This window comes from Bacidia gigantensis (genome assembly GCF_019456465.1).
Source record: "Bacidia gigantensis strain McMullin 20006 chromosome Unknown contig_304, whole genome shotgun sequence".
In the NCBI taxonomy this organism is placed as follows: Eukaryota; Fungi; Ascomycota; class Lecanoromycetes; order Lecanorales; family Ramalinaceae; genus Bacidia; species Bacidia gigantensis.
The window spans coordinates 224,665-251,908 of NW_025408609.1; the positions used below are offsets into that span (position 1 = coordinate 224,665).

General features: G+C 49.2%; 10 protein-coding genes across 10 annotated transcripts; 6 read left to right on the forward strand and 4 right to left on the reverse strand.

Annotated features, from left to right (window-relative positions):
- Window positions 1-135: 135 nt before the first annotated feature.
- Window positions 136-2,775, forward strand: KY384_008692 (uncharacterized protein; the record flags this gene model as incomplete). Its single annotated transcript, XM_044817180.1, has 3 exons — window positions 136-282; window positions 345-510; window positions 1,370-2,775. 3 exons carry the CDS (start codon window positions 136-138, stop codon window positions 2,773-2,775), a joined length of 1,719 nt encoding a protein of 572 aa, XP_044665775.1.
- A 1,022-nt stretch (window positions 2,776-3,797) lies between these two features.
- On the forward strand, window positions 3,798-6,224 carry KY384_008693 (uncharacterized protein; the record flags this gene model as incomplete). The annotated part of the gene is made up of 1 exon (XM_044817181.1): window positions 3,798-6,224. One exon carries the CDS (start codon window positions 3,798-3,800, stop codon window positions 6,222-6,224), a length of 2,427 nt encoding a protein of 808 aa, XP_044665776.1.
- Window positions 6,225-6,801: 577 nt separating this feature from the next.
- KY384_008694 (uncharacterized protein) lies at window positions 6,802-8,534 on the forward strand (the record flags this gene model as incomplete). The annotated part of the gene is made up of 2 exons (XM_044817182.1): window positions 6,802-6,857; window positions 7,094-8,534. The coding sequence occupies 2 exons, from the start codon at window positions 6,802-6,804 to the stop codon at window positions 8,532-8,534; spliced, it is 1,497 nt and encodes a 498-aa protein (XP_044665777.1).
- Window positions 8,535-10,147: 1,613 nt separating this feature from the next.
- HSP88 (Heat shock protein hsp88) lies at window positions 10,148-12,641 on the forward strand (the record flags this gene model as incomplete). Its single annotated transcript, XM_044817183.1, has 3 exons — window positions 10,148-10,222; window positions 10,278-10,309; window positions 10,358-12,641. The coding sequence occupies 3 exons, from the start codon at window positions 10,148-10,150 to the stop codon at window positions 12,639-12,641; spliced, it is 2,391 nt and encodes a 796-aa protein (XP_044665778.1).
- A 632-nt stretch (window positions 12,642-13,273) lies between these two features.
- On the reverse strand, window positions 13,274-16,889 carry KY384_008696 (uncharacterized protein; the record flags this gene model as incomplete). The annotated part of the gene is made up of 3 exons (XM_044817184.1): window positions 13,274-16,220; window positions 16,265-16,383; window positions 16,431-16,889. 3 exons carry the CDS (start codon window positions 16,887-16,889, stop codon window positions 13,274-13,276), a joined length of 3,525 nt encoding a protein of 1,174 aa, XP_044665779.1.
- An 897-nt stretch (window positions 16,890-17,786) lies between these two features.
- Window positions 17,787-18,476, reverse strand: KY384_008697 (uncharacterized protein; the record flags this gene model as incomplete). The annotated part of the gene is made up of 1 exon (XM_044817185.1): window positions 17,787-18,476. The coding sequence occupies one exon, from the start codon at window positions 18,474-18,476 to the stop codon at window positions 17,787-17,789; it is 690 nt and encodes a 229-aa protein (XP_044665780.1).
- Window positions 18,477-19,250: 774 nt separating this feature from the next.
- On the forward strand, window positions 19,251-21,022 carry KY384_008698 (uncharacterized protein; the record flags this gene model as incomplete). Its single annotated transcript, XM_044817186.1, has 3 exons — window positions 19,251-19,253; window positions 19,305-19,395; window positions 19,446-21,022. 3 exons carry the CDS (start codon window positions 19,251-19,253, stop codon window positions 21,020-21,022), a joined length of 1,671 nt encoding a protein of 556 aa, XP_044665781.1.
- Window positions 21,023-21,256: 234 nt separating this feature from the next.
- On the forward strand, window positions 21,257-25,035 carry KY384_008699 (uncharacterized protein; the record flags this gene model as incomplete). The annotated part of the gene is made up of 4 exons (XM_044817187.1): window positions 21,257-21,333; window positions 22,463-23,377; window positions 23,425-23,459; window positions 24,341-25,035. The coding sequence occupies 4 exons, from the start codon at window positions 21,257-21,259 to the stop codon at window positions 25,033-25,035; spliced, it is 1,722 nt and encodes a 573-aa protein (XP_044665782.1).
- Window positions 25,036-25,471: 436 nt separating this feature from the next.
- On the reverse strand, window positions 25,472-26,193 carry KY384_008700 (uncharacterized protein; the record flags this gene model as incomplete). The annotated part of the gene is made up of 2 exons (XM_044817188.1): window positions 25,472-25,817; window positions 25,865-26,193. The coding sequence occupies 2 exons, from the start codon at window positions 26,191-26,193 to the stop codon at window positions 25,472-25,474; spliced, it is 675 nt and encodes a 224-aa protein (XP_044665783.1).
- Window positions 26,194-26,198: 5 nt separating this feature from the next.
- Window positions 26,199-27,137, reverse strand: KY384_008701 (uncharacterized protein; the record flags this gene model as incomplete). Its single annotated transcript, XM_044817189.1, has 2 exons — window positions 26,199-26,696; window positions 26,748-27,137. 2 exons carry the CDS (start codon window positions 27,135-27,137, stop codon window positions 26,199-26,201), a joined length of 888 nt encoding a protein of 295 aa, XP_044665784.1.
- Between the last annotated feature and the right edge of the window lie 107 nt (window positions 27,138-27,244).

The window sequence follows — 27,244 nt, forward strand, 5'->3', positions numbered from 1 at the left end:
ACATCTCTGCGCCAGCATGACGTTACTTTTGAGTCTGCTGACGCAGGCGCGTCAGCTACGTTTCCTATGCAGTGCTCCGCGCTCCGTAAAAATGGATTCGTCGTCATCAAGGGTCGCCCCTGCAAAATAGACAACATGTCTACGTCGAAGACTGGCAAGCACGGCCACGCTAAAGTCCATTTGACTGCTTATGATATATTCACCAACAAGAAGCTGGAAGAGTTGTGCCCTTCTACTCACAATATGGATGTGCCAAATGTGAGCCGCAAGGAGTATCCGTTGGTAGGTTCTATGCCAAACCCCACATGTTGAAAAGATGTGAGACTCATTTTTTCAACCGGAAGATCGATATTTCTGATGACGGCTACCTTTCCTTGATGACCGATGGCGGAGACACGAAGGATGATATCAAGATACCTGAACCTAGTAGTGATCCTAAAAATAAAGAGGGACCCCGCGAAAAGCTAAACACCCTGTACCCCGAGGAAGATTCGAAGAAAAAGGATACGGGTGAGTCGAGTCAAAAAAATATGGAGGTGGGAACTAACCTTTATGAGTTGTTATCATCCTTTCGGCAATGGGGGAAGAGGCTTGTATCGACGCCAAAGAAGCACCGAGATCCTAGAAATGCACCAGTCATCACATTCTTAGTATCCTCAAGAGCGCGTGTCTCTCTATGGGAGGATTGATGGGGAGAACTTTTAATGCTGGCTGCATAGAACATCAGCAGAACAATCCAGGGAACAGGTTACGCACTCTAAATCTAGGTTGGTCGTGAGTTTCTGCAGGTTCAACGGATCTTTTGCATAAGATCAACACAAGTTTATGGTAGAAAAAGGGGCTCGTGAAATCAATATATCGGTAGTGATATAGAAATGCCAACCCTTCGTTCCGTAAACCTTCTTTGCGTTGTTCATGCGTGTTGCAACCTTAAAACCCCATGTCACACTGGACATCGCATCGTCACCACTAATGTTGCGACATCGCTATTCCTTAGCTTTCGACCCAAAATGAGATGCCCTCGTCCCAGGGAGAATATTTCAGACGTGAAGAAGCTTGTGGGGACAGCGGCTGTAAAGAACGTCATTTTCGCTGGGGTGACGGTCACTTAATCTGCAAAGAAGGTCATGAACATTACGTGGGTCCTTGAACATTTCTCATTCGATGGATCGACCGGATGACAGTCGCAGGATGTTCAACAAACAGAAGCTGGCGAAGATGTATTTGGGTCCCAAGGTGGAGAGAAAACTCGGCTGAAGAAGCAGCCACAAGAAAAGACCCCCAAAGTAGATTTATAGAATTTTACCCCATCAATATGACGAACTAATCTCTCCCATAATAGTCTACAGAGGTACTAAAGCGCTTCTAGCCTATCTCCAAGGCTTCCAGCTTGTTCTTTGGAAACAATCTCGCGATCTCGCGCACTCCTTCAGCCTACCATCAGAATTGGAGGATGTTGTGAAGAATTTGTGGGGCCTACGCTTGCAGTTGGTAAGAGACAGAATCGATGAAGGAAACAGCAACGGAGACATTATATTCAGTTCGCAGTCCACGACGGAAGAGGAAGACGAAGCCCCAAGCCAAGACATGGCTAAATGGAAGAGCAAGTATCCACCAGCGTTGGTCGAAACATTGGCATTGTGCTATATTGCAGCTACGCTTCTTCGACTACCGGTCAGCATGGGAGAACTGTATCGGTATGCCCTCAGGGAAGATATTTGCTTCGTCCGAGCGATCCGCTTCATTCCGCAGGCCTTGAGATCCAAGTTACCCCCCGAATTTATCAAAGCCTTGGACACCACTTCCCCACTCGGCCCTGATCAGCTCAGGGTGGCTATCCACGGTCTCACCTTGCTGTTTCGACATCGCTTCGATCTCGATATTCCTCCATTGAATGCGCCGTTGATGCTCTTCAAATATGTCCAGAAACTTGCGCTTCCAATTCACGTATACCAGGCTGCTTGGAGGATCTCCAAAATCGTCTCCATGGATTTCGCATCGCCTTCACCACTAGGACGGCAAAGAATATCTGGCTTGCCGGAAATGGGCCTCATTAGCCTGCTCGTTATAGCAGTCAAGCTGTACTACCCATTCCTATCGGATGCTCAACATGCCACATCACTACAGGATCCAACTATACTGCGACTGAATTGGGATATCTGGCTTGCAGCAACGAAAAAGCATGAGCTCCGGCTCATGGACGAGCAGAATATTCCGCTCGGCTCTGCGATCCAGATCACGGAAGAAAGTGTCATGAATATGAATGGAGATCAAGCAGACGAATACCTTGACTGGTGTGAGCGCATGTGGGTCGATGAAGCGCGTGCAGAAAGAAAGCCCCGAGCTTTACCTGAGCAATTGCTGAAAATGTTTCCGTTGGGACGTCGAGACCCTTCAGAGTCTCGAGCAAATGGGCTTGAGGCGCAAGCCGAGCACGAGCGAGACTCTGAGCGGCGGCGACTGAGCGAAATTATCAGGTCACTTGAAGTGCATCAAACGGACGGTGACGGGAGAATGGACATTGGAGCGAAAATGGTGGGAGCGACGTATAAGCGCTATCGCTGCCTCGAGGACTTGGATGCTCGGGCTCGGGCTTTTCACGAAGCAGCAGCAGATTTAGTAGCGGTGAGAGTGGAAACGCTGTTGACAGCCGTGCTGCAGATAGAGCGGAGGGTGGTTGTTTGGAGAGAGAGCCAATCAAGGAGGGACCGAGAGAGTCCTAGCGAGTTCTCTCAGGACGAGGAGATGGAGCTTGCAGAAGTTGAGACTGAGTGACGACGATCTTTGACAATAGGAAGAACATTTGTATGTATAGTCCATTCAGTCACAACGTAATCAGATCCATCCGCAATCAGTTGGTCTGTGCATGGTCCGCTCTCGACCGCTCTCCTGGATCCTGCTAAACAGAAGATCCCGCGTAGATTCAGGGGCTTGACGGACGTACAGAAGGTTACGAGTAGAGTAGTATGATCTCCCGATCCTCTCTAAGACTTGCCCGCACCAGCCCCTAAAGCCTGCCGCAAAAAGCTTCCAACGATCAGAACCTGCCACTGGATCTAATAATAATATCAATAATGTTGATAGTACGGAGTAGTAAGTGCCTACGTAGTAATCTAAGCAATCATCGTGAATGCTACCTGTTGTCTGTTGTTGAACGTGCCGTATTACCATTTACCAGCCCGTGGACTATGGATCGTTAGGGCTGGCACCGACGAAGGCGGCAACTCTTCCCCGGCCGCCATTTCCCGAACGCCCATCATCGCCTCCCCTGCATGCAATAATCGTTCTGGCCCTGCACACTCGAAGCTGGGGAGATTGATGCAACACCAGTGACGGTAAGATGACCGCCGCAAAGAGCGCCGCAATTACCATAAGCAGCCCCCTTCCTTCACCCCACTGTCGAGTGACACTCCACTCCTTTATTTGATTCTATTCTGTTATAACATTCTCCGGCAATACCGACTCTCCTTGCCTTCATCTCACACCACCCGTTTCATCATCCAGCATTCCGCGCTATCATCACGATCTCATAATCTTCATCGCGAGACTCGTCGCCTCTTGACCCTGTTTGCCACGTCGCGGTGTGGGCGTTTCCTGTACTATTAAGCCTTTCTTTGGATTCCAAATCGTGCAGCCGTACGTCATCTGTCCGCGATCAACAATTTCAGGCCCGACGCGCCGATTACTCCTGTGACTTCGCCCGACGCGCCTTGCACAATCGACATGAGCAATTGACGGGCATGAGGGGAAGTCTGAAGGCAATTCGCATGTAAAGAGCAATTGTTGCACTTATGGCCATGGCGATCGGACAGCCAGAAGAGACCGAGGCGACCGCCCTACCGCCGTTAAACCCATTGCAGTCTTTTCACAGTCACATGTATTCCACGAGCTCCAACTCTCAGGCACTCAAGCATACAGACAGCGTGAAGAATGAGAAAGCCAAAAGAAGATCGAGTCGTCAGGCTGCTAGTGTCGCCGAGGACGGTATCAAAAGACGGTCCTCGCGCTTAGGCATGTTCGGTCTATTCAACCGACATAAAAACCCAAATTTCGACTTCGCAGAGCCATCTAAATTGGATACACAAGTGGAAGGAGATGAGAATCGGCAAGACCCACAAAGAGTAGACAGCGAACCGTCAAGTAACAATCATCGTGCTTTCGTGCCACCATCCGATCCTCAGCCGGTCCAAGAAGCACAAAAGGATAACCTCCGTCATCGAGCCTCGAAGCGCGCCTTGGAGACCAAAGAGTCTTTTGCGAAACAAAAGGCCGTGACCTGGGAGCCTCCGCCGCTGTTTCAGGCATACCCGCAGTCTGTCAAACACGCTGAATTGCGTGCTCCTACGATGGCAGCAGATACAATTGTACGGCTTAATCTTGAAAGGCAGATCGCAAATACAAAGCATACCCCTTCCCCAGACAGCTTGAATAGGGGTAAGAAGCAGAAAGAAAAGAAGCTCAAGAAGGTATCAGCGCTGGATTTGTCGAATAGTCGTGATTGGACGGACAGAACATTCGTTCTTGTGACGGAAGGCTATCTTCTACAGTATGCTGGTCGTGGATGTCATGATCGGTTACCAGAGAAGATTCTGCCGCTCGGCAGGGAGTCCGCAGCTTTCGTGACTGATGCAATCGCGGGGTGTCCTTTCGTGTTGCAAATATCGCAGATATCAGGGGACGACGGATCTATAAATCCTGAGATTTCGAAAGAACTTCTTCGAAAAGCGAATCTCAAATCTGAAATCAAGCGGTCGGCGTCTACAATCTTGCTTGTTCTGACCTCCCCAGCAGCTATGAATGCATGGCTCGTGGCCGTCAGAAAGGAGATAGAGGCTTCAGGTGGCAAGGAGTACAAGCCAGACGTTTTTGGTACTGACGGGGTTGAGGATGAGCGCCTAGATCCATCCTTTCCGGACCTTCGCCGAATTCCAAGTCAAAGATATCTTGTAAAGCGAGAGCCCCACAAATTTACCAAGGACCCTCTTCCTAGCATGACTTCAGATGAGTCAAATGACGACAGAAGACGGTCGCAGGTTCCTAGAGGATTGGGTTCTTCGATCAAGAGATACTCACTTGCAACCCAAGACTCTACGAATTCTCGGTATATGTCAGACACGACAGCTTCAATTGATCAGATTCATCTCGACAAGCTTAGAGAGTCTCCGCGCCAATCCTATGCCTCCGTTGATGCAAAGACTGCATCCACATCTCGATGCTCCTCCGCGGAGCGTTCCCCCGTTTTGGAACGATTCGATCAAAACCTTGAAGCCCGTGCTGTGTCGTCCCGGAAAAACTCAGCCATCTCCTCCATTGGCCCAAGTGACCAGAAAAATCTTCGCGAGGATGATCGAAACCTATCTCAAGCAACGCCGACCCCCTCTTCACCTTCTTGCTCAAGCACGGCCACGCCAACAGCCATTCGAGCTGCCTCGCCAGCAACTCCAAACTTCAGTGTTCCCACATTCTCCAAGCGATACTCGGTAGCGGTCGGCGCCTCGTCGGCGCTGGAACACGTGCGAGCATCACCTGTGGCGGCGCAGCAAGATCGTACCACTTCGCCTTCTAGCGAACGACTCGAAATTGGGCGCTCCAGAAAATCTCCGTCGACGCAATTTCGCTCAAGATCAGCCTCGCGGATGTCAAAACGAGTGTCCTCCACCACCTCAGATACCGATAGGCTGTCGACACCACCAAAATCATCTGATTCAAATAACCCTCCTTCGTCCTCCGGAAGTGAAGCGTATTTCTCGAAGCGTTACTCATCCCTGAACTATGCACGGGGTATCTCTCCAATACCGTTGCCGAGCCATTCTCCTTCGCCACATCCTCCACCTACGTCTTCTCTGCCTCCAATTCCTAGCGCTAATGAAGCCAGTCGAGCTTCCTTCAGACCGACCCCTATCACACCATCTTCGCCCGCCGTTGAGCAATCGGAGCAGTCTCCATATCCCTTAATGACCGGCGCCATCCCAGCTCCAAGTACTGTTGCACAGTCCTCAAACATTGCACTCCACCCTCCTTCTCCGCCCCCACCACTACGAAAAGGGCCCCCTCTATTGATGCTGCTTCAGGACGCAGACTACGCCGTCCGATCAGCATGCAAGTCCGCGCACGGCCGCCGACGCCTCCTACTTCACAACACGCCTCCGCGACTCATGTCGCGTCCGCCAAGTTCCCACCTCAGAATCCACCCGAGGAACATAATCAATCTTCTCCCGTCTTGAGACAAGATCCGCTATCTTCATCGTCACCAAAGACTCTCGCACGCAGAAGCATGCCCCGTCTTGGTCGTGAGCCTTCCCCTATCCCGATCATTCCCTCTCCTGCACAGAAGCTTGCCACTGCACCAACAATCGCTTCACCCTTCGAAAGCCATGCCAGGATAGGAGCGCCGCATTCGTTCATTCCACCGATTGACTTATCTGACAGAAAGAGTGTTGGCAGCCTCGATGGGCCGTGGAACAAAGACTACCATAGTGGAAAGAGACTGTTCCTAGATCTGAGCTAGGAAGGGGAAGAACTAGAGAGTCCTCATCGCTTCGGAGATAATTTGAACCTTATCAACTGGTTACAGATGATGACGATGATCATTTTTTTGCTGCTTGATTATGATACCCTTGTTTGTGGAGAGATCGCTACTGTAAGAAGTACGTAGGCAAACATCTTCGATCATTTCTTCTGAAACTTTAATCATTTCGTTAACTTCCTACTATCTCGCCTTTGACTACCGCTTTATTTTTCAGAGCCTGAACAGAATACCTTAATCCCTACCTTATCTTCACTTCTACTAAAGGTATAAAAATGCTTCTCGCGCAACCCATCAATCGTGACGCAAGTGAAGACGATCAACCCCCTTTGTGAGCATTAGATTTAAGGTCCAGATGAGCCGAAGCCACCTCAAGCGTTTGTTTCTTACCTCTCGGTACAATCTGCTAGCTTCAAAATCCTTACATATTTCAATGCACACGAAAGCTTGGTGTTGGGACTGACTTACTTGAGGACCGCGTGCAATGCTGCGTACTCTCACGTCTTTGATTGCGACAAGTATAGTCGTCTCATTTACGATCCTATTGCTGAGGACAAATTTCAGTAGCACAACGTTGAGACGAACACTCAACTTGCCCCCGCCAACATCCTCATCAAACGCCTACACGCATGGGTTTCCTGGATCCTCATACTCTACCACGACGACAGTGACGCTTGCAGTCGACCCAAAGAACTCAACCACACCGATCAGCAAAGCATCGGGGAATAATGCCATCAAGGACCGCCCACCTCCAAGCTACCCCCAATCCAGTCCTTTAGATGTCGCGTTAATCGAGACAAATGGAGTACACGAAGAAGTCTTCGCTGCTCTCGTCCACAGCTTTGGATCTAAACCAGAAGCTAGATTGCACTTTTATAAGGAAGAGCCTCGTTATGACATCCAAGGGATAGTCGCGGAGTTTGAATTGTGGCAAGAGCCCCCAGAATGGCAAGCATGGGAGGCTCTTCAAAGAGATGACATAGGCTATCACCCAAGCATATTGATATTAATAACTTGTTATAGTGATCCTTTGAGGCTTGCATCGCGCTTGAGAAGGCTCCTCGAAGAGGGCAAAACATTCATCTATTGTGTTGTACACGAGACCGCTCGCTGGGATGGACCAGACCCCGACTTGGACGAGATTCTCAAACCCTGGGCGCAAAAAGGGCTGCTTGACTTCATTGTACTCTCGCCCGCTGTCGCAAGAACGCTAGAAGAGAAAGGGATGAGAACATGGCCTAGGAGGGGGGCACACAAGGTACCAAGATCAGTGAGGACATTTCCTCCAATTTTTCCAGTGAGGCTGCCACCGTTACCAGCCATCGTCGAAGATCAAGATGATGGCATTCATATGAACAACTCATTCGCCATACAAGGCATCTTCGATCCCGAAAGACGGAATTTTGAGGTTACTTTTGCACACTTGGAGCGCTTTATCAATGACAAAGCAAAGCAAATGAACGATTCCACCCCCGCGCCACTGGAAGATACTATGCAGAAGCCAGAGCCACCGTATCCAATAGAGCATTCTCCTGTTCACCTGCATCTGATCGGCCATGGTGAGGAACGACCAAAGATACCAGAAAGATTGAGACAGAACATCTTCATCCACGAAAATTTGAATTACCACGATTTCTACAATCTTCTTTCTCAACAGTCAGCTCTACTACCAGCATTCAGTAGCGATAAGTACAGATGGATGAAGGCCTCCTCTTCAATTGCATGCTCACTAATTGCCGGTACACCACTCGTTGTAGACGAAAACATCCTGCGGGCGTACAGCTACCTAGGAGAGGACGCAGTGTACGTACAAAAGAACAAGGAGACAGAGTTCGATGCACTAGGCAAAGTTCTGGAAGGATCATACGATCATGTGGTCGAGAAGCGGAGGCGAGTCCGGCTGAGAGCATCGCAAGTAATTGAGCAGAACAAAGGGCAAGCTAGAGAGTGGATTACAAAAGCTGGAGTAGAGATAGGCAGGTATAGAGACGGTCATGAAAGTGGATAAATTGGTTAGGACGAAGGTTTTAAACATGTTCGCGGCTACTCTCGAGCCTCGGGAAAGCACAGCCTCGGAGTCTGCGTGTACGCGAGCAATAGAAATATATACATTCAAGTTCTTTGGTTGAGACAGTCTCGATCGAGGCACGAGAAGGGCGAACTGTTGGCGTGCGCCATGGATGCATATCAGTGACTAAGCATTAGAAGAGATGTTAGGGGAAACGCAACTCAAATACGCAAAGGCAACCCCGAAGGATTCTTAACCGTATATCATACCTTACCGTTGCCGTGCATGTCCTTTTCACAGCTTAGACCCAGGTAACATACTAAAGAGAGCACCAATCTTGACTTGGCTGTCAGGCTATGAGCATATGTGGGCAATTGGATACCTTGCCCTAGAGCACATCGCACCTCTGCACTTCATGTTGAGGCAAAAGTTGGAAGAGACAGGATTTTGAGGGGCCTGTGGGGTGGGGGCGATTGCGAAATGCCATGAAGAAATACAGGGAATTACAGGGGCCATACAGTATCAAGGAACCAACACTAACGAATTGAATTTTGATGTAGTTGTTATGCGACGGAGGACTTATTCAACCCAATGATAAGATACGCTCTCTATTACTTTACTGCCATGACATGTCAATGCAAAGCCTGCGTCTCCTGGAAATTATGCTGGAAGACAGCTGCGAACGATGACGCGTGCGAGTTTTTCTAGACAGAAAGAATCATAATCTCCAATACGCCATGAACTTATCGAAACTCAGTGGGGCTGGCTAGGGATTGGAATACTCTTAGCTTCAATAAAAAAAAATATCAGTATCGACAACCGGGGTAACTTCAAGAAATCGGTCCTATCCCTCTGGCTGGCGTTGGTAGTGTTTATTTCATACAAGGGCTTCAGGGCGCCTTCTCCGCCTCGGCGTTATTTTTGGGGAAGGTCTTGTTAGGAGTCTCAGGGAACTTCCCAAACTGACATTCTAAGGTCCAAAACATATATACACACCACGCCAGCCAACGAAGTAATTGCACCAGGAAATCGGTAGCAATAATAACCCCATGAGATAATATGAGAAGATAGAACCAAGTTCTTGGAGTTGTATGCTAGAGTCTGCACTTCTCAGACGCTGAAAATACTTACCATTTATCATCACGTCGTTTCATTGTGTGAGACTGAAAAGAAGCTGTCTGTCTGGCGTTCGTGCTTGGTCTTGTCACGAGTCTGCAGATGAGATGAGAGCTGGTCATCCACATACGAGATATTCAAGAGTCAGCCTTCTGAACGGTTTGGTCTGCCCTCGAATTGGGTGAGGTCTATGGAGTAAGGTCTTAGGGGTTCAAAATCGATGTAGAAATAACGATCGGAAAGATTCCGCTGGAGGTGAGGGAAGGCTGACGAGCCGACCAATGTCTTGGCATCGAGAACTAGGTATTTTCTTGAGTGAACCAGAAAGTTCCAATTTGTTCGATCTCTTTCAGACACCGCATCCTGATCCTGCTAGCCCCAGCACGTCTAGGACATGAAACACTGCTTTCAATCCTGACTCTCTTCAGGTATAACGGCCTAACAGAATCCGACGAGACTCTGGGCGCCCTCTAAGGAAATTTGCCTAGCTTGCCAAAATGAGCGTTGTTGGTGTTGATTTTGGTACGCTCAATACGGTCATCGCCGTTGCTAGAAATCGGGGTGTCGATGTGGTATGTGCAATCTTTAAAGCTCTAATATACCGAACTTGCTAACAAACACACGTAGATAACTAATGAGGTCTCCAATCGAGCCACACCGTAAGTCAGTATCCCGTCGTGCAGACCTTTCTTGCTAATTTTCGCCAGTACTCTTGTCGGCTTCGGCCCCAAGTCCCGCTATCTAGGCGAGGCTGCCAAAACGCAAGAAATCTCAAATCTCAAGAACACTGTCTCCTCTCTCAAACGGCTCGCTGGCCGGTCCATTAATGACCCAGATGTACAGATTGAGCGCGAGTTTGTCTCTGCCCCACTGGTCGATCTCAAAGGCCAAGTTGGGGCGGAAGTCATGTACATGGGTGAAAAGCAGCAATTCACAGCCACACAGCTGTGTTCGATGTTCCTCAGCAAAGTCAAGGCTACAGCGTCCGCCGAGCTAAAATTACCCGTCAGCGATATCGTCATAAGTGTACCACCTTGGTTTACGGATGTGCAGCGAAGAAGTATAATGGATGCGGCAGAGATCTCTGGATTAAAACTTTTACGCTTGATCAATGATACTACCGCCACTGCGTTGGGTTACGGAATTCCAAAACTTGACCTGCCAACAGGTGAAGAAAAGCCGAAGCGAGTCGCCTTCGTCGACATTGGTCACAGCACTTATTCCTGCTCAATAGTTGAGTTCAAGAAGGGAGAGTTAGCTGTCAAGAGTACTGCGTTCGACAGGCATTTTGGCGGTAGAGATTTTGATAAGGCTCTCGTCCGACACTTTGCCAAAGAGTGGAAGGAGAAGTACAAGATTGACGTCTTATCAAACCCTAAAGCAGTCGTGCGCGTCACAACGGCTGCGGAAAAGCTCAAGAAGATTTTGTCCGCCAATGCGCAAGCTCCTATGAACATTGAATCGCTAATGAATGACGTCGATGTCTCTGGTATACTGAAGCGGTCAGAGCTAGAAGAGCTTGTCAAACCTTTGCTTGACCGTGCTACTGGCCCCCTGGAACAAGCATTAGCAGACGCAAAGTTGAAAGTCGACGATATTGATTCAATCGAGATCGTCGGAGGATGTACTCGAGTACCTGCCCTAAAGGAGCGCATCAGCAAGTTTTTTGGCAAGCCTCTTTCTGCAACCTTGAACCAAGACGAAGCTGTAGCGCGTGGATGTGCCTTCAGCTGTGCTATCCTCTCCCCTGTCTTCCGCGTTCGCGATTTTTCTGTCCATGACATCGTCAACTATCCTATCGAATTTCAATGGGAACAGTCACCAGATATACCCGATGAAGATACGAGCCTTACCGTTTTCAACAAAGGCAATGTCATGCCATCAACGAAGATCCTTACATTCTATCGGAAACAACCCTTCAACCTCGAGGCAAGATATGCCAAACCTGAGCAGCTCCCCGGCAAAACAAATCCCTGGATAGGGCGCTTCTCTGTCAAAAACGTTAAGGCTAATGGTGATGATGATTTCATGATTTGCAAGCTAAAAGCGCGGCTGAACCTCCACGGAGTGCTGAATGTCGAGCAAGGCTATTGGGTTGAGGATGTTGAGATAGAAGAACCTTTACCAGAAGAGAAAGATGCCAAGAAAGAGGAAGCCGATAAAAAGGAAGAAAAGAAAGACGGCGATGTAAGTAACCCCGGCGAATCTTATAATTCGAGAGACCAATTTGTTCCCAAGACGACCTCCAAGGTCAAAAATTTCGCCAAAAACATATTCGGCCACAAATCGAAAGAGAGTTCACCGCTAACGGATTCTCAGGCCATGGATACCTCTACAGAGGCCAACGGCAGTGCCGAACCCCCTAAGCCCAAAACCCGCAAGATTAAGAAGCAACAGAAGAAAGGGGAACTGCCTGTATCTGCTGGAACGTCCTCCCTGGACCAACAGACCAAAGACGCAGCCGCCGAGAAAGAAGGAGCCATGTTTATGGAAGATAAACTTGTCGCTGACACAGAAGATAAGAAAAACGAGCTAGAGTCATTCATCTATGAGATGCGTGGTAAGATTGACGATGTGTACTCCGAGTTCGCTTCCGAAGACGAAAAGACAAAACTCAAGGAAAAGCTCGAGGCGTCTGAAGACTGGCTCTATGACGAAGGCGACGATGCAAGCAAGAACGTCTACCAGGCAAAGATCGACGAGATCAAATTCATCGCGGGTCCGATCGTAGGCAGGTATCAAGATAAGGTCGAGGAGGAACGGCAAGCTGTGCAGAAAGCGGAAGAGGAGAAAGCGGCCAAAAAGCGAGCGGAGCTGGAGGCAAGGAAGAAAGCCGAGGAAGAAGCAGCGGCCAAGAAGAAGAAAGAAGAAGCTGCTGTTAAAGGAGAGGATGTCAAGGATGAAGAGATGAAGGAGGCCCCCGCCGATGCTGGCGAGGGGGTGAAGGCTGACGGGGTAGAGGAGCCGGGGGACCAGGAGATGAAGGGTTGATTCCGGTCGGAGGTAGGACACTTTGAACCAGATGATAGAATTTCCCCCTATTCGATGCTAGACGATACAGATGATAGATAGCAATTTACTGCCAGACCTACGGTCGAAGAATGATAAGTTGTGCTTTCTCAATCTGTTTCTTCGCAGATTTGTACCTGATGTATATGCCTGTGAGTGTTGAGCCGGCGCTTTGAACCTGAAGATTACTTGGATCACGCCCTTTTCAGACCTTTCAACGCGCATCTACGCCTTTTACGCAATTATTTACCAAATTCCAAGGCAATTGCATATAACAGTAACAGTCCGATGCGACATGTAGCATTCACTTTTGATTTCATTGACTACTAATACAAAGTATAATTGATGCTCGCTTCGTCCCATTACCCTCTTTAAACGCACGACAGCAGCCCAGCAACAGCATAAGCACAGTAGAAAGGAGGCGCATTAATAGGCAACAAGCGACCTAGCGGACCAGAAGCACAATGGGCGTAAAGCCCCAGCTCCTGAAATCCGCCCAGGCCGAGCTCCCAAGGAACCAGATGCACATGGGCGTAAAAGCCCCAGCAACCTGACATTCCTATCGAAGCCCCTCCACCTGCCTTTTACTTCCATTCTTCCTTAGCTCTTCCACCTCACGTAACATGCACCAAGCGGTGCCTCGCCTGATAATAAGCGAACAGTCCTTTCATCCCGTCGGTAAGTCCACTCATGAAGGAGCGGAACTGGTCGGGGTTGACATTATGCTCTAACTCCAAGCCGTATTCGACTGCTGCCCGCCTGACATCCGGGTGCGTATGCTTCATCGTGTGATAGAATATGTATCCTAGTCCTTCGTAATCCAGCATACCGGCGACGATACCCTGAAGATGGATGCGGTGGAGAAGCCCGGCGAGGACATAGCATCCCATGGTCCTGAGGCGATGATCGAATTCTGTTCGCATGACGTCGACGATGGCGTTCACGGCTTCTGCTGGATGAACTCGGTCGGCGAGGATTTCCGATGTATCCTGCAAGCCAGACACCATGTGGGAGGTATCGTTGTAGAACCTCCGTGCAGCTATCAGGGAGCATAACATCTGTACGTGGAGGCTGCTCAGCTCATGCTCGAATTCTTGGTAGAGCATCCGAATGGTGATGAGAATTTGTGTCTTCAGATCGATCTCCTTCTGCACGTCGAGAATATCTTCAGAGTCGTTTTCGGTTTCGAGATGTTCCAGCAATGGAACCATTATTTCTTGTACCTTGTAGCCTTCTTCCCAAACAGCTCGGGGTGCGAAGTAGATGACGGATTGTAACTTTCGGAACCCGTGTATGTCCAGAGATTGTGCTTGTACGCGGACAATGGCGCTCTTCAGGATCTTCTGTGCCAGCATGGGATTTTCCATCTTATCTGACTCGTGCTTGACTTTAGAGAGCTGTCGTTTTTGAAGCGTTCTCCACTCAAGATTGTAATGCTCCGGCACGCCGTGTTGGTATTCTTCTCGATTGAGCTTAAAGTTATTATCATCGGTATGGCGAAGCTTGTTTGTAGGTTCATTGACAGGTAGTTCACCAAGAGCTCGTGGTCTAGACGATGTGTCTGCTATAGGTGAAGCAACCGTGGAACCACTGGGGAAAGGATCCTCATAAACCTTCAAGGATTTTGGAGTTTGCGACTTTGGTTGCATATTTTCTTTCCGACTGACTACACTGCGAGGACTCATCGAAATTCTTTCCGGGCGCTTTGGAGATCGCTCTGGAGAGTGCTTGTCTAGTTGTTTGACCTCTACGCTGCTATGAATAGATGGCAATGCCTTATCGGCCTCCTCCCACGAAGATTCCTCATGGGGCTGATTCTGATCTTTTCTCAGCGACTTCTCAGCGGTCTTTGGCGGTATGTTGCTAGTATTGGCTACTAGCTCATTGTCTGCTTTCGATCTCGTGTCAGATACCTCTTCCGGATCATGCATCAGGGATGACGGCATAGCAGATCTTGTTGATGAGGCTTCTTCCTTGACAGTGTTACGCGTGGAGGCTAACATTGCATCATGTTGTGCTTTTATCTCCGCGTCTCTCTCAGCGCCGATAGGTGGTAATGGTGTGTCAGCCTTTGGTCTTAGAGGAAGTTCCTCCCAGGAAGGTTCCTTATGTCGGCGGATCTCAGTGTCGACATGGCTTTCCGTGGGCGCCTTGGCTGTGTGGAGTCCACGGCGTGGTCGTACTGGTGCAGATGAAAGTGTGCCGATTGAATGAGATGACGGCTGACGAGTTGTAGACATGGACGTGGCTGGCCTAGCTGGTGGAGCAGGTTTAATGGGTGACACAGATGATTCAGCGGCCGATCCTGGACGCGGTGGAAGGTCTCTGTTAGCTGCTTTAGCTCTCTTTTGGGCCGCTATAGTTTCCTTGATAGAAGGTCGGGTGGATGCAGCGCCTGCACTTTTGGAGAAAGTCGATTTTGGTCCCGCAGCAGCAGCAGCAGCAGCAGCAGTAGATGTCGATTGTTGCGGATTTGGATTTGCAGAGTTCTTCACTAGCAGGTCTTGGTGGCTTTGAGATAAACCTGCCATGATAGCTTCAGATCTTTCCGACCATATTTTCGCGAATACCCAGTACACTGGTCGCATACTTTCACGAACCCCTGGGTTGCTGTCATTGAGACCATTTTTGACACTTTTCTCGACTAGTTCCAAACCGCCGGTGTGTTCAATGTTGGTCTTCAAGGTGGAGTGATTGCTAAGAACAATTCTTAGCCAGCCACAAGCAAATGTCCTAGGCTGTGCATTCTTGTCCTGCGAAGCCATGTGGATATGCTGTAATAGGCGGTTATGATAGGATACGTATTGCATAATAGCGGTGACTGTGTCATTGGCTTTATTGGCAGCAATTTTTTTGGTATTTCCACAGAGCTTAACAAGATTCTGCAAGAGTATTTCTACCATACCGTCCATTGCTGGTCCGCAGACTCGTGCGAGATCCTGTACAAGATGGCATCCAATTGTGCAAAGTGTTGTCCGAAGAGAGTTGACTGCTTTCAGAATGCCGTCAAGCATAGATTTGACATTAGCAATAAAAAGCGTCGTATACTCCTGAGGTGCGTTGCCTTTAATTAGACGTCGAAGCTTCTCGATGCTTTTCTCTCGCTTGAGCCAGTTGGATTCGGCTTCTTTACCTTCAAACCACTGCTGCATTTCGCGGAAAAATTCTTCGAGGTCTCGAGACGTCTCGATGTACACTGGAGTCAGTGAAGCAGCCTCCTGTTGTGAGATTGACATGGGTTGGGCTTCTGGTGGTGGAACCTCGTCAGAAATTGCATTAGTGGTTTGAGAAAGCTTCGATGGGGCGAGCTTTCTTTTTTGGGCTCCAGGCGAGACAGGTACGCGCCTATCTTGGTGTGTCTTTGATGCAAATTCAACTCGAGGTGTCCCAGTGGGGGGAGAGACGGGGGTTGGAGGCTGCTCGAATCGATTGACCTCTCGTGGCCTTACATCTATCTCAAGTTCGACGAGTATGTGGGTTTCGATGCTTTTGCGTACATCACGTTCTCGCATTTTCTTCTGTAGGTCTTGCCTTGATTTCAGCGGAGTGTCACTAGTCATTCTGTCAGCTGTGATTCAAAATGCATGACTCGTAGGGGTAGTTACGTAAAGAGCTCGATGACACTTTCCTGAGCAGCCTTTCGAACATGTCCATCAGCGTCCTCAAGGCAATTGACAATATTTGGCACAAAGCTTCGGAAGAGCATTCCCTTCTCCTTGTGCGTCTATGACGCGTAAGTCCACAGCTAGGGTCTGGATAGATAAGTCCTACCTGTAAGATCCATTGCATCGATGATAATTTGGCTCTGGGATGTTTGGATGTTAGGGCAGTGTCGCGAACAAAGCGCTCAACATCCGATGAGGCCTCCTCTGAGACCGAATATAGGTCAGTAAAAGCCGTGATCGCTCTCTCGCGAATCCGATCTCTTGGATCGCCAAGCCTGTCGTGAAGTATAGGGAAGAGTTTGACGGTGTAGGTATGAATCGTGGAAGGAAGGTTTTGGAGAGTCAAGCGGCGATTGAGGTGACCCAAAATTGAGAATCCAGCGTCCACGACGTGAGGGACCGCAAGAGAGAGACGTATGACATCAAAGATGGTAGGTATGGCACGGTCGGGACATGAGCGGTGTTTGATCTCTTGCTTGAGGGCGGTGAGATGCCTCAATTTCTCTTCGACAGGAGTGTGAGATGCCTTCAGAGAGGCATGCGCCTCATTTGCAAGATTCTCCATGCTCCAGAATTGGCAGAGATAGGTGATGAATTCGAGCAGCAGAGATATGTAGTCTCGACAAGATTCGAAGAGAAGAATTGCTATCCCTAAGAAGCAGACTGTGAGCACAAAAGCGTACAAAGCGAGCAACAGGGCGAGAAAGCCAGCTGGGAGTGAGCTGAGCATCCTTGTTAGAATGCTACTGTTTGAAAGTTGTAAAACTTGATGAAGGAGGCATTTACATGGGCAAACACGAAAGTAAACGGTCGCGTTCAGACATACCTTGGGGTCACGCTGCGTCAACAAAGCTATCAAGCCATGGCTGAAAAATCAAAGGTTGGTGGAGCATAAACATCACACGCGATTGAAATGCAGTATATTACAATATTACCGCGCTAATCGAAAGATTTCTGCCAAGACCTTTGGTCTCCCTTGTCACCCCGGGCAGATTTCGTCGTCTGTTCATCTCGACGATGCAAGAGTGTACACGCGCCTAAGGATAGCATGGTAAAAGCAAGAGATTGACAAACTCAAAGTCTTCGACGAGTACGTCTGCCAGATTCACGACTTGAGGAGTCAGATTCTAGTTCGTGGAATCGCCAGACTGGCATATGACGTGCAGGTGGAATACGCTTCGGGCCGAGCTGCAGATTGACGTTTAGGGAGGTAATTTTGAAAACTACTGATTATCATCGACCTCCGGCCAGCACGACTCCATGGCTGTGTTTGAGTGGCTGCTATTGTAGATCGCGAAGTTCATACTTTCCGAGCCTCTAGGGGCGCGTGTCTATTTCCAGATGGACGCAGGTGACCCTCAATTATTCTACGCGTCAAACAATTCAAAGTGGCTTGATTAGAGTAGAGTTAGACTTATCCTCAGTTGACATGGCAACCAGCGGTAGATGATTCAATTGCCTTTCAGCTTTCCAATCTGGCTTTCAAGTACTCTGACCAGAGACTGTCTAATTGCTCACCAATGCTACCAATTTCACGGTCGGAACCTTCAGGATTATGCCTGTTCGTTCGCCAAATCGCCTTCATAACGACACTCTTTTCACCTCCCTCTCGCTCTCGGACGAGATTCCAAAATTTAGTATCTTCCATACTCGGCTCAATGTTCTCTTGGTCCGACTCTGACCGCTTTCCAGGCAGGGTATCTTCCAAATATGCTTTATACTTTTCCCATAAATCGTTGACGCTGGATTCAAACAGGCCACGCCAAAAGTCGCCCTCGTCATACTTTGCATCTTTCAATCCATCATTGATCCTTCTGACACTACCCTGTCCGTACTTCGTCTCGATCCATTCCAAGAAGTACGCAGTGTGCTGATAACCTTGGTCCCATTTCTCGGCCTGTTCTCTTTTCCAGTGTGGGGGATCAAGTCCAGCCTTCAATCGCACGAAGTCAGCGATCCCCTCTATCAGGCCTCCTGGCGCCTGATCCTGCCCGTTCCACTGCCATGCGTGAACCATTTCATGCACCAAAACACCCATAATCTCTCGCGCTTTGAGCTCAGACTTGCGGCTGGCAATGTAGTCACAAGAGAAATGAATTTGCTTATGGTCGTTGTCTAGTTCGATTCCTGTCGTGTATGCGACGCCGTCCATTGCCCGAAGCACGAGAGTCACGGAACGGGTGGGAGGTATATGGTTATTAGTCTTGGTTGCTATATATAGAATCGAAAGCACGGTCTCTACAGCTTGAGACAGACAGCAGGATGGGTCTGCATTAGCAAAAAAGTCCTTTGCGCCTGGGTGAGAGAGATCGCGGCATTCCAAACAAAGCTTCGGAGAGGGGAATCTGGGTTTAGGAACAGGCTTTCTTTCAGATTTCACTGGAATATCCTTGTCAGAGAGTCAGTCGCAGAGCCCTGCTCAGGCTTGCAGTCTTCAGACTCGGACAAACGTCGATGTGGGAGTGGTGAAGGTTGGGGTTTTGCACTGGAGCTTTGCGTAGTATCCGCTGGAGCAGTACTCATGGCAAGAGGCACAGCGAATGGCTTTCTCGATGACTTGGTCATTTTTGGGCCCAGATAAAAGATTATTCAATGCAAGGGGCGCGGTCAAGAGTTATGAATTGGCCACATGGCACCCCTGCTGTCGATCTTGACGCCAATTGATGCGCGATGACATGGAATTCCAATTTCCAAGGCGCGACGAAAGCGGATTGCTAAGCCTGAAAGATCATAAACAGTTGGCACCACTGGTGTTCATCCTTCGATACACATATGAAACCTTGCAACAGCAATGCGCAGATGAAGCATGTTGAATGACCGTACGGACAAAGCAGGGCAGATCATCTAGTCCCTTAATCACCCATGGCCTAGGGTTCAGTTTGGCATTGAACTTTGAAACTCGGGAGCGAGCTTTACCATCCGATTGATGGTGCGCCTTACCAGCTGATCAGCTTTTTGGTTATGTTAATGAGATCTCTAGGCCTCTTTATTGCGGCAGATTGTCGCGGGACCTCGTGCACGTCATCCAGAAGCGGGCCTTGACCTGTGCTATGTCACAGACAATAGTAAAAGTCCATCAGCCACACACGCAAGCATTGAACCTGATGCTGTGAATGTCTAGTCATAGCTACATCCGGCCCGTCGTCGAGCTACCCCCAACGATACTACAGAAATCCTACAGAGTCCCTAGTCAAGTTTTTGGACTACAAACATGGGGACAAGTGGTCGATCTGGGAATTTCGTGCTGAAGGCACAGGCTATCCCGACAGTGAAGTCTACAACCGCATACGACATTATCCATGGCCTGATCATCATCCGCCACCCTTTGCGCTCATACCAAATATCATGGCAAGCATGCGCGACTGGCTCAAAGGCCCAGATGCCGAAAAGGGAAGAGTAGTGGTGGTCCATTGCAAAGCTGGCAAAGGGAGAAGTGGAAGTATTGCAACAAGCTATCTAATAAGCGAAGAAGGCTGGTCCGTTGAAGATGCGATGTTGAGATTCACAGAAAGACGAATGCGAAGTGGCTTTGGTGCTGGCATCAGCATACCCAGCCAAATCCGATGGGTGGGATATGTCGATTGGTGGGCGAAACACGGAAATACTTATGTCGAAAGGAAGATTGAGATTCGCGAAGTCCATGTTTGGGGGCTCAGAAGCGGGGTCAAAGTCGCAATCGAAGGTTTCGTAGAAGAGGGGAAGGTGATCAAGACTTTCCACACCTTTACTCGCCATGAGAGGACTCTCATGGATGGTCCAGTTGCTGACCAGACTGAGTCTTCCCTTGACACACCTACTACAAGCGAAAACTCTACTCCGTTGCAGCAAACCAAACGCGAACCAATGCCCTACGAGTCGTCACCAACTTCCTCATCCACGAGCATCAATCAAGTCGAAATCTCTAATGATAGCGGTGCGGCGGCAGCTCTATTCCGGCCCACAGTCCCAATCATTCTTCCAACTTCAGACGTCAATGTTGACATCGAGCGGCGCAACAAAGCTAAGTACGGCCTCACTATGGTTACATCTGTAGCTCATGTCTGGTTCAATGCTTTCTTTGAGTCTCAATATTCTCTACAGCGCTCAACGGCTCCGCCCGAAGCAACGTCTTCTGCAACTCAACCACAGATTCTTGACCCCACTAATCCTCCTTCAAGCGGCGTATTCTCCATTCACTGGGATGCCATGGATGGGCTTAGGGGCTCTTCGCGCAAAGGTACCCGCGCAATTGACCGGCTCTCGGTGGTCTGGAGCGCTGTAGCTATCTCACCATCCGCTGCTGCCACCAAGGAAGGTGAGCTGCCTAAGATCATCACCCAGCCTAAACCTGGTGCCAATATTTCTGATACTGGTGCTGCCGAACGCGATAATTCATCACTTTTGTCTCCGCTAGATCCGCCAAACATTAAAAAGCTTGGTTTGCGAAGCGAGACCCCTAAGAGTCAGGATCTTAGTCGATCGAGCAGCCCAGTCTCTTCCGATAACTTGGATCACAAAGACCACGACTCGGAAAAGGGCGTCAAGGTACATGGGCCAGACGGTCATGATTTTGCTTCTCAGCCAAATGACAAGGATACCAATGACGAGACAGAGGTAGCCGAAGTTGTAGAGGGCAAGGAGGCTGCTAGTGTTGATGACTTGCCGGTATCTACGCAAAGCATACCTGGGCAAATAAAGGCAATCTCCGAAAATGGATGAAGTTGGAAGTCCAGTTTCGCAGCATTTTCATCAATCGCAGGATCCCACAAATAGCCTTCATTAGGCTTGCCACGAGTGCGTTGCAACAATATCTGAACAACCCTGTGCGTGTTGAGGCAGAACCTGTAGTGCGAGAAGCCACAAGTGCCTCCGAATGCGAGTCGTATGTACGATCACGGCGTGCTGCATAAGATCTAAAAACCCCCATGTACTTACAGAAGAATCCGCATAAGCATGGCTCTCAAGACGCAGGGTGCGGCAGATTCGCGGAGTGTCATAACAAAGCTGAATGATCAGACAACGAATTCTAGGTATGGACGCTTAGAAGGCAAATGAACGAGTATTCAAGGAGGCATATCTTGGCTTCTTCACGCACGTCGTTAGCTATAAGATCATTTGGCCAAAGAAAGAACAGGTCCCCCGGCCATTTTTAGTACCCCTCTAGTGCGATCCCTACCCTCACTTCATCTGCTGAAGGAGTGTCTCTGATACTCACCATCACACATATGGGTCTTTGTCTCTGCATGACGGCTTTCAGACTGGTGATCTGACATACCGTCGATTCAGCTCCAGTACCTTGAATGCTGGAAGCGGCCAAGCGATTCAACGAGCGCCAGAAAGTCATCTAGATTTCAAGGTCAGAAATTTCTCCCAAAACTTGAAGCGATGGACTTTTAAATATGTGAAGCAAATATCAGAGTAGAAGAGCTTGAGCTCGCGATAAGCTAATCCGCATCAATGAGTACTCGGACTGGTGCCAGCATTGGAATTTCATCATGTTGGTGTTTTGGGAGAGTCGAAGAGCTAACGAAGAGATGACTTACAAGATATCGTGAGATTGATGAACGGCATAGCGATTGGTATCACGTTGTCTTCCACGACTGATGATAAATCACTTGTCTCTGGACGGAATGGCTGTGTCACCGTGGGCGGGATTTTCCCTTTACGCGCAGGAGCCGCTAGACACCCTCTAGTTCTAAATTGGGAAGTCGTGATGTGAACTGCGTAGTCAAGATAAGCTTTGTACAATGACCCACCTCCGGACCCACCCCCATACGGGAGGGCGTGGGGCGCATAGAAATCCCGTGCTTCTAAGACAATCTTGGGGCTTGAAGGTTGGCCAACATGAATTACTTGAATCTGCGAAGCTTACTTGGTAGCTATCGGCAAGGTAAGCAACATGTCAAGACAGTCCAAAACATCAGATTGGACGGTATATATTGCCCTCAAAATGTCTGCTGTACATGTTATTTCCACAGTAGTGATCGTCCTGTACGCTGGGCGTAGACATGCTCTCACTCAAATCGTTGCTCTTGGTGGTGTATGCATTGCATGCATCAGTGACTGAGGCAGTGCCCGTAGATCCCTTCATTGGAAATGCCACGTGAGAGTCTCTCTTTGCACCATTAGGATTCTTCGGCTTAACGGACATGATTGCAGTGGCTTTTATGAGGCAAAGATCGACGACGGCTCGCTACCCGTGTATATTCCACTTGATCCCCGACGGAAGCCCGACATATCTATCGAGGCCGAGAGACAGTATTCACCCTCATATCCGTGTGCAGAATTAGCACACACTTACCTCACAATCCTCGATGAATTATGGCGGCTGAAAGAAATAACACTGATTCAAAAGCCATTCGATGTTAGCTCACAGACGTTCAACAACGTTGGCCTGCGCTTTCAGCCGATTGCGAACTCGCCCACAATGTTCACCACTAGGCAAGCCACGTGGGCAACGCTCGAACTCCTTGACTTCTCAATCAAGCGATCGGATCGCAACACCGGCGAGTGGCATGCGCACGATTGGGTGGTAGGCAACAGCTTTGGACGATATGGCCAAATCGTATCCAATGGTGCCGGGACGGTGGCCTCCTCAGCGAGCAACACAACTTCCCCGGAGCCAACGGCAAGCACACCAAACAATGATTTGATCCAGGACCTCTCCACCGCCCCCCAAACCCTTGCTCACCCTACAGTCTCTAACGACACATTCCCCTCCCTCGAAGGGTCTAGTGACACCAGCAATAATACCAGCCCAAGCCCATTCAATGACGAAGAAATCACGATCATCTTCCAACCGACAACTGAGTCCCTCGTTTGGATACAGATGCTCTACCAACTCCGGGTCCTGTACGTCACCATATTGAAGTCCGAGTCTAGTCAATCAATGTACGACCGGTGGCCGCCATACGACTTGATTGGTGCAGATACTCGTGTCAAGGGTGTGGATGCACGAATGTCCATCCGCCGGAGAAGAGGTCTATTTCCTGTAGAGGTTGACTTCGCGGATATGACTGAAGGATTGAGATTGATCCTGGCGGAGCTCGCGAAAGATGGGGGTAATTGGGTGGGGTTTGTTGCGACGGTTTGCAAGCACGGCATTCCTATTTTTGATGTAGGGTTCAGGAAGCCAAGGACAATACCGACAGATGCGGTAAGTGGGACTGTAGATGGGTTTGCAACTTCGTAGGAGATATGGAGCAATTGATAGAATGAGAATGAGAACTGTACCTTGCATGTTTAGGATACTTCTCCAGCCATAGTATGTTTGTTTGCGGTCATGGAACATGGCACATCGTTGCGGAACACCAGGACGACTTTTAATCTTCAGTCATGAGAAGTGCGCACGTTCTCATGAGCCATCATCAGTCTGCTTGCCGTAATGAACGCACGCATGGCAACCTAAAACGTTGGGAGCTCTAGATCTGACTTCGGATTCTGCGTAAATGGGGCGTTGAAACAGAATCGAGAGATCATAGAAACCTCGACGGCACACTGTACGTATTCACGGTTAGGTGCATTTTCGCCGTTGAGATCCCATACACTAATCTGCTCCTACCACCTCTGGCAGCCAGCGGTACCATAATTTGTGACGCAGCTCCCATTCTATGTCTCCTTGATCGTGGTCCAAAAGTGTATACCTTCCGCGTAGATTATTAATCATCATCAAAGCTGCACCAGCTCGTTCAGAACTTGGTGATTCAATCTTGAGACGTTACGATCAGTACATGCGGTTAGGGTTGATAGTGGTAGAGGTGAAATTAGAGTTGCCAAGAGTGACCTGTTTGGGACAAGCGGCCGTGCTTTAGCGGCCGCTCTTTGAACTATCATGCTTAAGAGAGCAACGTTTATGTCGATTTCCTATCTCGGTAATTTCTTGCTTTCATACTTCTGGAGCACCATATATCGGAACACGTATACGACTCTCCCCTCCAGAGCCCTTCAAACAATACCATGATGAAATGCACCTCCCTCCATCTCGCCTACCCCTATCTCACTATCTCCTGTCTCCATACTTCCTCTCTCCTGCTATAGGTCTCCTACATCGCCGTCTTCCCGCCCTTGCTCCTCCTAACCTCTCAACCACCTCAGTTGGCACAACATACGAACATCTCGTCGCTCAAACCCTCCGCCATCTCGCATTTACACTCACGCACGTAGGTGGCCGCTCAGACCGTGGCATCGATCTACTAGGGCACTGGTGTCCACCTACCCAGACCCCTCACCCCTTCCCGTCTCTCAATGGAGACGCAGATGTTTCAGACAATCCCAGAATCCAGCCAAAAAATCAGATCCCAGTGATCGTCCAATGCAAAGCCCACGCGCGATCCCCGTCCCCATCCTGGATCCGGGAGCTAGAAGGCGCTATTGCGCACGCGCCCGCGCTTCTAGGAGATAGGGTATTGGGGATCCTAGTCTCCAAACGGGCGATGACGGCTGGAGTGAGAGAAGCGGTGATGAAGGCAGGAAGAGGGGTCATGTGGGTGCAAGTTGAAGAGCATGAGGGTGAACGGGGGACGATGGCGGAGGGGAGGATAGCACAAGTACTTTGGAATAGTGCTGTGGCTGATGTTGTGGGAAGAGATTTGGGGACCGGTGTGGTTTATGTTGGTTATGGTGGGGATGGAAGGGGGAAGGTAGAGAAAGAGTTAAGATTGTCGTGGAAAGGGAGGGTTTGGGAGCCGAGTGACGAGACGGTGAAGGAAGCTGGGAATGGGGAAGGGCAGTGACTTGAAGACTTGAAGAGCTCGTGAGTAATGATTATTTGCGCTCGCAATGTTCATAGGGGGTTTCTCACGATATCACAGGCTGTTTCGGTCGACGAGGCCCATGCTGTTGGATTGAATTTGACAAGAGCTGCGGTGTTACCCAATTCTGGAGATGTTGCAGGACTTGACAGTGGCATTACAAGGCTCCGCATCTCAAAACCCGATCCGATTCTTGGTTCCAAGATCCTGAGCTAGCAGAATGCCATCACTTTTAGATACAGGCTACACCACGAATGTCTCATCATCCGCCTGAGGCATGAGGTTCCAATCCATACTCCTATGCCTTGACGTACACTCGTTGATGTTCTCATAGCGACCTCATGCTTCGCTCAGACCGCCTATGCACAATTATTGCAGCCCCACACGCACCCAATTGTACAGACTGACACTCGATCTCTCATCCCTCCTTCACGTCGACCCTTTTAGGCTCGTTTCCGATTCCAATATCGTCATCCTCCCGTGAGCGTTTTTTCGAAGCGACCAATCCTGCATCTAATACCTCTGGCTCCTTCCGAACCTCAGCCTCGATGTCCTCTCGCGCACGTTTGCTTGATGGAACCTCTGCCGCAACTTCATTATCATCCTCCGCTCCATCATTTTCGTCGCGAGGCCGCTTCTTTAAAGATGCGGGGGTTTCAGCGTGCATATTGGAGTCTTCGGACGTCGGTGCATTCGAAACATCAGTGTCTTTGCTCCCAGCGTTTGCTTGCGTATCTTCCTTCGAATCCTTGCTAGCAGAACGCCTATTGCTTTGTCAGTTGGAACCTGCATTGCGGAGCAAATAAAATACTTCTCATGGTTCTCTCGCTCGCCATCCCTGTCTCTATCCCGCCCGCGACCACCTCGTCCTCTACCCGAACTTCCAAAGCCTCTATGTCCACGACCTCTCTTGTTTTCATGTCTAGAGCCCTTGTTTCGACGTTCTGGAAAACCCTCTGCAGCATCGTCTTGCCTTCGCAGTCTCCAATCTCGGTCATCGTGTCTACCGAGATCACGATGTTCATGATTACGACGGCGTTCGTCGAAACCGCTTCTTCTCCCATCATCGGGACTTCTTCTTCGGATGCGGCCGTCGTTGATGGCTTCAACCTTTTCATCGCAGTATTCTTTTTTGCTCATCACTTTTAATTCTTGATCCTTATATTTGGGGGCGGGTCAATTGCAAGAAAGTTCGTTGCGAGTTCTTCACCATCGAACTCGACAAAAACGCTTTGCTTGAAAACCCCGTCGGTTTGACGACGTAAACGGACCGAGTTAGTGGTGCCATAATTGGAAAAGAAAGCTTCAATATCAAATTGAGTGCTCGCCTCCTCCTCCCCGAACCCTTTTGCATACACCGATCGGGCCATCGACTGGTCTTCGTGGACTTTCTGAACTTCTTCCATAGACTTTCCAGTCAAATCCTCAGCGATAGGTTCTCTACGCTGGACATCATTATCTTCATTGACGACACTCAGAAGATTGCTATCCTTCAATGCAGAAATGACTGCCTCTCGTGGTTTGAAACGCTGCATTCTCTTGAAGGAGTAAATGACATCAATAGGTACGGGAATATTCTTGTGACCCTCCATTTTGGTGAATAGAAACTTATCTGTGAGCAAGTTTGAGGTCGAGAAATAAAACTCAACCTTGTGATGTCAGCACTCATTCGTTGACAGATCCAGAGATCTCACTTGTTTACGAATAGCTTCAGGATCATCGCTGTCAGGCAGTGAGGCGGGATCAAACTTGATATTTTGCCTATGGGAGCCCCTGTTCTTGTCGAAACTGAAGCGGTCATGCTTCTCGCGCTGCGGACGGCTATGCTTGTCATTGTGATTGCGGTTTCTCTGGTTATATCGTTTGGCTTCATCGAGGCCTTTCTTTCGATTTGATTTGCTCTGTTCCTCATGGGCAGACTCTGGAATTGGTACAGAGACCTCATCTGCAGTAATAGTATTATCTTCGTTCGCCGGTTTATTTTCATCATTGGCTTCCTCCATTTTGGTATCTCCGTTCTCCTTCACATCTGAATCGATCGCATCGTCGTTTACAGGTGCAGCTGTTGCTGCGACCTCGGTCATGTTTGGCGGTAGTAGCTACGACCAATGACGGAAGTGGGGCTTTGCTACACAAGCTGGTGAACTTTCCGTACAGTGGGGAAACGCTGGGTTGAATCTTCAGTAGATGA